The sequence below is a fragment of the Chenopodium album genome, chromosome 21 (assembly GCF_948465745.1).
Source record: "Chenopodium album chromosome 21, dcCheAlbu1.1, whole genome shotgun sequence".
Classification (NCBI taxonomy): Eukaryota; Viridiplantae; Streptophyta; class Magnoliopsida; order Caryophyllales; family Amaranthaceae; genus Chenopodium; species Chenopodium album.
Genome location: NC_137854.1, coordinates 33,422,329 through 33,433,929, shown reverse-complemented (window position 1 = coordinate 33,433,929; position 11,601 = coordinate 33,422,329). Strand labels below are relative to the sequence as shown.

Below are 11,601 nucleotides of genomic sequence, written 5' to 3'. Positions count from 1 at the left end.
CGGACCTTGCAAGGATTTGGGAAACGCGTTTTTGTTCGGGATTTTGTTTCCTTATTCTTGATTTCTTTTCATAACCTATAAATACCCTTGAGCTATTATTTTTTACTGAGATAGAAAAACACAGAGTATTGTGAAACCCTAAACACAATAAACACAAAACCATTCCCATAGAGGTCTGAGCAGTTCTTGAAGTAATTCCAACCTTCCAATCGGGGTACGGAATTGGAAGGTAGCTGTGTTACCCTTGGGGAGCATTCGTCACTGAGAGCCTCGTACCGGTGGTGGCGAAATACACTTCTAGGGCAGCCGTAAAACGCGTCACAGCTTTTATGAGATCTACAATGGAGTATTGTATTTTTGCCCTAATTTCTTTATTATTTTCATGGTCACAACATCATATTTCTAACATTAATGTATTTTGTTAATCGTTAACTTAAGTTTTTTGTTGAATTGATTCCTAACAAAAGGTTTGGGATGTCGATCTTACCTACATACTCAAATACCCTTTTTACAAAAAAATAAGCAATGTGAACATAAATGCATTGTCGTTCTTAAAGTGCAATAAGCTAGGCTAAATGTTAGTTTTTTACCCATACTTTTTTCACTTTTGCTAGAACGCATTTTATATATTACAACGAAAAAAATTGCACGTCTCAATTATTACACCCATCAAAACATGAGTTAGATAATATTAAAAGATCAAATATTACACAACTATGTAAAATTCTCAAATTCACCTTATTACATATATATATATATATATATATATATATATATATATATATATATATATATATATATATATATATATATATATATATACCCTATCTAGCTTAGAGCCTTAGACTAAGTAGTACAGAACTCTCTTCTCTTCAATGTTTAACAAGATCAAGCTCTATGTCAGTAATATCTTTCCCTTCTAAATTAACATTATTGCTACCTTTATATTTATATTTCTTAGCAAAAATCACAAAATATATGAGATTTAGCACACCCATTATAGCAAGCAAGTAGTAAAAGTAGTCCACCCTTCCTTGGTTTATATCATTGGTTAGCCAATCTGGCTTACCATGTCTACCGGTAAACTTATGAACAATACTCACCAATGCACTGCTCAAGTAGTTTGCACCGGCAATGGTGCAAAAGAACATAGAAGTTGCGATACTTCTCAAATTCTCAGGAAACTCCTTGTTGTAGAATTCAATTTGTGCTATGAAATTGAACCCTTCTGCTAGTCCTAACATGACTAACTGAGGGGCCAACCACCCAATCGATAGCATTTGGTGGTGATCATTTGCCGCGTTTCTTCTCTTTTGCTCTACTAGACCGGCCACTATCATTGACATGACCGAGAAAACTAGGCCAATCCCCATTCGTTGGAGAAGTGTAATGCCATTCTCATGCTTCGTGACCTTTCGAAGAGATGGAACGATGAAACGATCATATATTGGCACCCATACTCCTATGGCAAGCATGGATATGATACTAATTGAGCCTGGTGGGATTTGAAATTTCGGGCCTATGGCTCGGTTCATGATCATGGCTTGTGAGACTGCAAAGGTTGATTGTTGTGCAGCTGAGGTGAAACAAATAATACCTGATGCCCAGATTGGGAGTACTCTTATCACACATTTTACTTCTTCAACTTCTTGTACGCTACATAAGGTCCACTTACTTGTTGGTGTTTTTGTATATGTATCTTTGTTGATCTCTCCCTCTTGTATTATTGCTGATTTGTTTAAGAAGCTGGCATGTAATAATTCCACAAATAATTAATTAAATACAGTGGCGAATCTTAGATTAAAAGGTATATAGGATCAAGTTTCGAACTTTAACCTCTAATTATCCTACACAACTAATCGATTAGGATGAATGCAAGAGCTTTTCATTATTCCACACATAATTTTGGTTTCCTAATTGATTAGTTGTGTAGGAAAATGAAAAGCTATTGCAATTTCTAGGGTAATCTAACTCAACACCTAATTAATAAATATGTATAATTCTATTAACACTTAATTACAGAGAACAAACGTATTTAAAAAGTACCATGAATTATCATTTATAGAAAGCTCATATAACTAGTACCGTTGTTTAATGTTTATTGTCACCTATCATACCGGTCGTATAAAGTTGTGACTGTAGATTTTTATCTTAGGAAATTAAAAATTACCTGAATTGATGAGTAAGAGGAAGCACAGACTCCAAAACCCCAGAAGGTGGCGGATCATAGTAAACACCCTTCTCGACACTATGAGGAAGTTCAAGGTGATGCTTTTTATAAGTTGCAACGAAAACTCGAAAGATGCTAGAGAAGATGCTACCTTGAGGCTTGACATACACAAACAACTTCATCCCAAAGAAGAAGAGCAAAATGGAGCAAAACATAAGAGATGTAGGGATACCAAACCCCCAAATCCAACTCACAGAGTCTTGGATATACACAACAACAGTAAGAGTTAACATTACCACAATTGTAAAAGTTGTGTAATACCAATTGTAGTAACTATTAATCCCTCTTCTTCCTTCTTCAGTAGTATGATCAAATTGGTCCATTCCAAATGGTATGCTATTGGGCCTTATTCCTGCTGTTCCTAAGCAGAGTAGCCCAAGGCTAAGGACTAAGAAGCCCATTTGATGTCCATTGGGCTGTTGACATGAGCCCATTTGTTTTGGGTTTAATGTTTGGACATTTTTGCTGTCATTGAATGGACACCAAGGTGGTGTTAGGTTAGGGATCCATGCTGTTAATGTTAGGCCCACCATTCCCTGTCAAAGTAATTAAAACTTGTTATCTTTTATAGCACTCCTCTTGTGAAGAGGGCTTCCAGAGGTTTTAATTTTTTTACCTTTTCACAAAAATTAAAAGAAAAAAAAAACATACAATATTTTATATAAACTAGGTGTATAATAGATGTTTACACCAATTGTAAAAAAAATATTAGCATGATCAAAAGTTATTTGGATATAAAAGTTTCCTAATTTGATGTACACTCATGCTATTGATAAAAATTTTGAATAATATATATTTTTTTAATTTCCATATCACTTCATAATTCACGTGTATAACTTCAACATCTCCTTTTACATATGCCATTATTAGTTTCATTTGCACGTCAAAAATTCCATGATTATTCATTTCTAATTACCTACTAAGCTTTTCTCAAAAAAAAAAAAAAAAAAAAAAAAAAAAAAAAAAAAAAAAAAAAAAAAAAAAAAACCTACTAAGCTCCCTCCATCTCATAATGATACCTACTCTAATTTGACTCAAAACTTCTTAAGTCACATTATGAAGAAACTAAAGAAAGTAACCATTGGACAAATGAATTACTACTCTTTTCTTATAATATACTTAATGATATTTTTCTCAATGGCAGTTGTGAAGTTAGCTCTTGTCAAACTTAGATCTTCTACGATTAATTAATTACCCTTGTGCATCAGTTCACCATACATAACACGTCTTGATGCCTTAACTTATTTTCTAAAACGTGGTTAGACGTCGTTGTGTGCTTAATCAATTCTTATTATCCTAAAATTTGAATATGCTACTAACCTTCTAGAAAATCCATGCTTCTACACTTAATCTTAAAAGCACAACTATTACTTCAACTATTGTTTTTAATTTCATTATATTATACTTTAGGAAAAATTGCTCCCATTAATCTGAACTTTGCCTCGTCCGCCGAAAATAATCCCAACTTTCGTTTATTATCTATTGCACCCAACTTTGGGGGTTATTAATTTTCGTTGCACCCAACAGGTCATCTAACCTGATGTAGCAGGTTACCTAACCACGTGTCAGCGTATGATTGGCTTTTTTTTAAAAAAAAAAAAAAACAAAAAACAAAAAAAAATAAAAACCCCACAAACCACCCATACCCAGCGGCTGCCACCACACCCCCACCCCGCCGGGAAATCACCCCCACCCCCGAAAAACCCCTCCCTTGCTTCCGGAAACCATCGCCCAGCTTTCCCCCTCCCTCGAAACCCACCCCTTCCCTTCCCCCACCCCCGAAAACCCCTCCCTGCTGCCGGAAACCACCGCCCAGCTTTCCCCCTCCCTCAAAACCTACCCCTTCCCTTCCCCCACCCCCGAAAACCCCTTCCCCACCCATGAAAACCCCTCCTCCACCCCTTCCCTTCCCTTCCCTTCCCCCACCATAGTTTCCCAAATCACGAGCAAGGAGGCCACGAAATTGGCAGAAAATGGCAGAAATCGGCCGATTTAGGGCTAACTCCAACCAATCAGCCCGGAATCGGCCAATTTTGGCCGTTTTCACCCATTTCTATGGTCGTTTTCAGGGAGAAATGGGGGTGCGTTTCTGGTGGTTGTTGGGCGTTTTTGGAGGTGGTTCCGGCGTCGAGGTGGGCCAGGGGTTGCAACGCCGAGGTGGGCCAGGGGTTCCGGCGTGGAGGTTGGGGCTGAGAGAAGCTAAGGGAGGTGGCGGTGGTGGACGGTGAGTAAGAGAAGCTAAGGGGAGGTGGCTGTTGGGGTTTTTTTTTTAATTATGTTTTTAATTTTTTTTTTCTATTTTTTTCAACCAATTACATGTTGACACGTGTGCAAAAAAAATCAGAAATGTTTACCTGATTTACCGGTTGCAGGTTATTTGGATGCAATAGAAATTAATACCCCCTAAAGTTGGGTGCAATAGATAATAAACGAAAGTTGGGATTATTTTCAGCAGACGAGGCAAAGTTCAGATTAATGGGAGCAATTTTTCCTATACTTTATAGGGTTAGAGAGTTACAATAGTCAATAGCAAATGATGTAGACAAAATTCAATCACGAGTTTTGAATACCAATAACCCCTCAAAGTTTAACCAATTAAATTAGTTGATCACATGCACGACTACCTTAAAGGTTATGTACATAGAACAATAATAAGTCCACGTATTGTAGGCTGATATTACAACGCTATAAATAGTATTATTAAGTAAAGAATAAACGTAGGATCATGTGGTAAGTTGATTGGCATGAATTTTACATGTACAAATCAGTGACAACATGTGACACATGAATGACCCAATTTGCACATGATCCTACGTTGATACTCGATATACTTGTAATGTTATAATGTTAAGAATCATGCATATAAGAGTATTTTTCATAAGTGTACGGTTAGTTCATGTTTTGTAATGTATGAGGCTTAAAATAATTCATTTTCTTATTTTAGGAATTCATTTAAATTTTTAAAAAATCAATTATTTTGAATTTTGAAATTTTTTCAAATTAAATTTTATAAAATTCAGTTTTAATTATAAATTAAATTAATTTAATTTTTCCTAAAAAAAAAAAATTAATTTTTTATCAGGAAATAATTAAATTAATTTTTATTTAATGTTAACATTTAAAAATAATTCAAAAATCATTAAATCTTAACCGTGCATTTTTAAAATTATGGTCATCATTTTTCAAACGACAACCATAAATCATCCAATATTATTATTAACGTCATGCATGCGCTTGCATCGTTATGCTTTATTCGTGTAGATCATGCAATTCAATTGCAGCAACGTCCATAGACCTTCATTTAAGGTGTCGTTATGCTGCATTTTATTTAATCCTAACTAGCTTTTTGGCCCGTTTAATGCACGGGTAGTTACTTGGCTTAGTTATATTCATATGTAGGTATGCTTTTATACAAAGAAATTGTTTCATTTTTAAAACTTAAAAGAAAAAAAGAGTGAGGGTAGAACTGTTAAAGAACATGAAAGAATTTAGTTAGATATATATACATGAAAGAAAGTGGGATATGAAATGACATATTAATTTAAATTATATTTAAAGTCTAGGAGATGAAAAGACAAGTTTTATGATAATTCATATGTTTATGTAATGTGTACTAATTAATTGATTTTTTTTTTTTATATAGTAATTGAATATTATCTTATTATGGTGAAAATGAAACATTTCATTTTTTTTACTTGAATTTATAAGTTGCATTAAGACTTAAACATACATATTAAGGGAGGTGTCATGTGGCATATGGGGTGATGAGTGACTTGTGAATTGTGATGCCATGTGTCATATGAAAAATTTGTGGTTTGTGTTTTTAAATACTTAGTATAGATAGATGTGGTTTGTGTTTTTAAATACTTAGTATAGATAGATAGATAGATATAAATATAGATATAGATATAGATGTGAACTAAACAAAGACGAAATTTTAATAAGGTGTTGTTATATGGTCTAAATACATAAGGTCTAACGTGATCTTTTCATCTGCTTGTTTTTAATAAACTTTGATTACATTTATACACTAACATATAAGGAAATTAAACAACATATAATCAAGTGTAGTCTTGTAAAATACGTTTTGATGTATATTATGTCAATAACAAGAAAATACACGCAAAATATGAAGTTTGATTTGATTTTATTGACTAATCTAGTTTGATTCTTAATGATTTTTTAAAAAAAAGGTGAAGGGAACATGCATACCAGAAAAGCAGCCAAAGAACCAATAGCGATAGCCCAAAAGCGGCCAATGAAAGCATCGGAGAGAAAAGCGCCAACCAAAGGGGCGAAATTAGCCACCCCGGAGAAGATGTTGATGACGTTAGTGGCGGCCACCTGGTCCATATGATACTCACGCCTTAGATACACCATAAAGTTGGCTAGTACCCCAAATGTTGCTAGCCTCTCAAATGTCTCATTTCCTGCACCCACCACAAATTTTAATATCTACCAAACTGATTTGTAAATTGCTATAGATCATAATTAAGCAAAATATAAAATGATTTTGACCTAATTTATGTAATCATAAAACATTAAACTTCCTTAAGTTCTTCCATTGTTCTTTTTCTTTATTTAAAAGTACTTTCATGCATATATGTATGCTTTATTAAGACAAAATTCATGGTTTATTTATTTTTTTTTTTTTACTCGTTCTAGATGAGAGATTAGATTTTCTAGAAGTCATGTAAGTACACTCAAATGTATCATCGCTAATATTTATCTAAAATTCAAACGTGCACATGTTATTTACAATAATATATGCGTAAAACTATCAAATAAAATAAAATAAAATAACATTTCCACATTCTATGATACCTAATTAACTTTAACCAAATTGTACACTATAATTGATTTCTTCATGCTAAAAGCCAACACCAAGTTGGTATTGCTTTTCCCTTAGCCTCAACTTAATTGGAAGTTGGTGAAGAAGGATCTCGGTTATTAGAGAACAGTTTGAGGGAATGAGGGTTAATGTACCAACTTAGGAAATCAATAATAAGTTCATTTTTAGGAGTGCTACCTAGTGTCATGGATTGAGGATAGACAAAGAGATAGATCATAGAGGAACTAAATTCGAGACACCCGAATCAAGGTAGCCATGCTACCATGTAGTTTAGGAAACATCCAAAATACACGCTATCATGTTTGTCCTCAAGTTAATAACTTTAGATGATTGGAAGTCAAGTACTACTTCTGTCTCACATTAGTTGTAACTTAAAAATTTTTATATCTCACTAAACTACCTAAAAGTTATAACAAACTAATGTGAAACAGAGATAGTAGTTCATTAATTCAATATATGCATGCAGCTAGTAATCTAGTATTGTAGTGTAAGGTAATGACATTTGAAATCAACTTTCGTCTATGTCACTATGCTTCAATATTCATACGTAACTCTTTCATAGGTGCAGAAATGAGGTCACCGGGTCATGAACTCATGATAAAGTGTAGAGCATGGGTCTCTTTCATGAACAGAAATGAACATGCTATTTCTTTAAAATCTTAATCTTTTTTAGGATAAGTCTATCGTGGGTACCACTTATGTCGCTTTGTGGTTGAGATTTACTGATTTGAAAGACAAAAAAAAAAAAAAAAAAAAAAAAAAAAAGGTGCACTATGATGAACTTAATGGTCCTCTAGTCTAGCTAAAAATTACAGTAGAAGTAGTGGATCCTTAAATCCTTTCCTTTTCTTAGTTTTTCTTTCAAGTGCTATTTTTCTTTTCCTTTTTTTTTTTGCTTTTGATCTCGATCTTTTTTTTCTTGCTTGTTAGATCTTTCAACTTTTTCTATTTGTATAGTAATTGTCTCCCTTTAGTTAAAAGTTATCTTCACTTTTCTTTTTTTTTTTTTTTTTTTTTTTTTGTGTTATGCGCTTTCAACATTTTTTAACTCCCACAAAGATTTCAAACGACACAAACAATAAGGAACATAATGAGCCTTAAAATTTTTTATTAAGGTAGGCTAATAATTAATAGCTCAATTGAAAACCATGCGTGGTTGCCTTCTATGGAGTTGGATATATTCCTTTAAGAGAGAAAGCCTTTTAGCTTGTGTGCACTCTTGCTTTCTACGAGTAATACATGAGTATAATCTTTTAATTGTCATGAGCTATTTTGGAATTATGTTATCTTACTTACTTCAAATGTGTTTATTACATAGTAAATTCTACAATTATACAATATGATAGTTTTTATAGTTATGAAAATATTTGTTGCTGCTTAGGATAGTATTTATATATTTTCTGTATCCTTATCTTACCAGGATTACGAGTCTTGTAAAACTCTATATATATTGATTCATGGTACACAACACTATGTATTACATTTATAGTAGTAATGTAGTACGATTAATGGATTTTATTCGTGTAATCACAAAATTAAAATTGTCAAAATGAAACATTAGATTCAATTGTAAGTACTATACATCATTCAGATTATAACTACATTATATTATAACAAATTTAAATTGTACGGAGTAGCTTTCAAGTTTACTCTATCTCTGTATATCAATAATTAATCATCACATTGATAGTGTTTCTGAATCAAATAGTAAAAACGTGATCACTGAATTAATTTGGAGTGGAAATACTAGTATATAAAGCCTTTGTAACAATTTTCTGATATGCACGATATTCTCTTTTGCATGTTCATTGGTTATTGCTCTGACTAACGTCGTTTCTCTGTTACATCATTTTTTCTTATACTCGTACATACAACGGTCGAACACTTGTAAAATTTCTCTTGTATTAATGAAAATTAAAAGGGACTTTCAAATTTTGTACAATAATTTCTAAGACCATGTTATCTTCACCTTATAAAAATAATATTAAGTTAGGCAGTAAATTAATTTCAATTCAGTAAAAATAAGTTCAGTTCAGTAAAAATAATTTCAATTCAGTAAAAATAATTTCAATTCAGTAAAAATAAGGTTAGTTCAGTAAAATTCAGTTTTCTTAAAGAAGAATTATAATAGAATATTAGTAAAAATAATTTCAGTTCAGAAATTAATTTAAGTTTAGTAAAAATAATTTAAGTTCAACAAATATAATTTTGTTTCAGTAAAAATAATTTCAGTTCAACAAAAATAAGGTGAAGAGAACGGGGCCTAAATCAACGAAATTCCGAGACCTGCAATGTTAGATTATCATACCAAATTATTAATGCTTACTCTTCGTTTTAGCGATCTCATGCGTTGTCCCAAACTTTCTCTAAATTAACAGCAATTAAACTTCAAAACCTAGTACTTCGAGTACTAATTGATTATTTTACTTCGAGAAAAAAAAAATACTCCTAATAATATTTTCCTATAATCTAAAAAAAAAAAAAAAAAAACGAAAATTATGAATTAAGATGTGCAATTGAAAAATTTACCATACCACGTTGTCTTGTGTCAAATTAAGTAGAATAACAATTTGTAAAGCGCTTTAACGTGTTGAAGATATTAAAGGTCCGGAAGGAAATTTCAATAAACATACTTTTTTATTTCTAAAATCATTTAACATATTTTCTCAAAAGGGTCGTTAAATTGTGCCTTAATTTAAATTGTCTCAATATATATATATATATATATATATATATATATATATATATATATATATATATATATATATGTATATGTATATGTATGTATTTTTAAATTATCGGTAAAGCCAAGAAAAAGCTAAATAAGAAAGTTTCAATACTGCTATAAGTACTCCGTATCAAATATGATTTTTTTAGAGAAAATCTTAAATACTAAACTTGCATAGAGTTCTTACCCATTTCTAGTAAAATATACATGTATATTATTTATGTTTCATATATACCATCTAAAACACACTGCATAGCCCGAATATATAGAGTAATTAATACGAGGTATAATACGCAGTACGTGAATGATTGGGTGTACGTATAGACTATAACACCTTAAACTCGATATAATCAAAGTGTAAGTGTAAGTGTAAGAAAAATTAGACATAAAGAAAGGAGAAGAGAGATCGACCTAGAATAAAAGGCATAGACTTCCATCCACCGGGCTTTTTCGAGTTTGAGCTCACCATAACTACTCGTTTCTCATCATCCTCATGAGCTTCTCGTTCATCCAAAGGGACCTCGCTCGAAGTTGTCGAAAATGCTTTTCGACTACAACACCATGGTAACCAAGAAGAATGTACTTGCTCTTTGTTGATCTCCATGGCTAGCTAGTTGTTATTTTCTTTCTCACTCTAACTATAAAGTCTTGTTTTTCTTGTGCATTATTATAACTCGGTTAATAGCACCAAAAGCCATTATATATATGGGACATAAAAACGGCGAATTAAATCAAGCAAGTTGGTGGTATGAAACTGACCAAAATTATTAAAGTGTGAGACGAGTGTTACTTGTACTAATTCCAAAACAAAAATTAGCTAGTAGTAGCATTTTCGTGAAAGAATACGTAGCACGTCATTATTAATGAAAATGACGTGTGTAACATTACCATAAAATTCATCAATTATTAATTAATAATAATGAGATATTAATGTGTGGACCCTGTTTTATATATATATATATTGGCACAAATAAAACTAAGCAATACTCTGTAAGATTTAATATATGGACCCAAATATTAAAAGTGGCCTTTTTTGTCCCTTTCAATGAACATGAAAATTTATATATTCCATATAAAGACGAATGATATCATAAATTCATTTTGTTTATGCCTCGTGTAATATGTTAGAATATGTACTAACTTCGTTTCATATTAGGGCCTGTTCACATTTACGTAATTTCAGTTCAGTTCGATTTAGTTCAGCTTCAATTAGTTCAGTTTAGTTCAATTCAGCTCCAATCAGTTCAGTTCAATTCAGCTCCTAATTTCTCTCTCTCATAAAATATTTATTTCAGCTCAGTTTCAGCTCCAATCAGTTCAGTTCAATTCAGTTCAGCTCCAATCAGTTTAGTTCAATTCAGTTCAGTTCAGTAAATGTAAACAGACCCTTAGTTGTAACCAGGGGCAAAATCAAGGGGGGGTTAGGGTAAGTCATGACCCTGTCTATGATTCAATTAAAAATTAATTATGCATGAATTTATAGCTTATATATTGCAGCTACGTTGGTTTACCTTGAAAAATTGAAGGGGATTTAATTTGTGTACCATGGTTTGTGGACTTGTGGTGGTTCATCTAGTTAAAAATGGACTCTATTTCTCTCTTAATAATAGGCGAGGATCATTTATTTTCTTAAGAATTGCATCTATCTCGTAATTTAATGTTATCTAGAATAATTTCCTTTTGTTTTCTGTATGAGAAAATAAAATTTTCTAGAAATACTGGGTGGGGTAGTGCAAAAAGCCAAAACATTTTTATGATGTAAATTTTAGTAGTGATCAAGCCCTTTTTTTA

At 32.1% G+C, this 11,601-nt stretch overlaps 1 protein-coding gene across 1 annotated transcript; it reads right to left on the bottom strand.

Moving 5' to 3' along the window:
* Nucleotides 1-653: 653 nt before the first annotated feature.
* LOC145602723 (protein NRT1/ PTR FAMILY 2.12-like) lies at nt 654-10,546 on the bottom strand. Its single transcript, XM_081658891.1, has 4 exons — nt 10,222-10,546; nt 6,443-6,660; nt 2,171-2,766; nt 654-1,746 (listed from the first exon to the last, which is right to left on the bottom strand). Exons 1-4 carry the CDS (start codon nt 10,412-10,414, stop codon nt 873-875), a joined length of 1,881 nt encoding a protein of 626 aa, XP_081515017.1. The 5' UTR covers nt 10,415-10,546; the 3' UTR covers nt 654-872.
* Between the last annotated feature and the right edge of the window lie 1,055 nt (nt 10,547-11,601).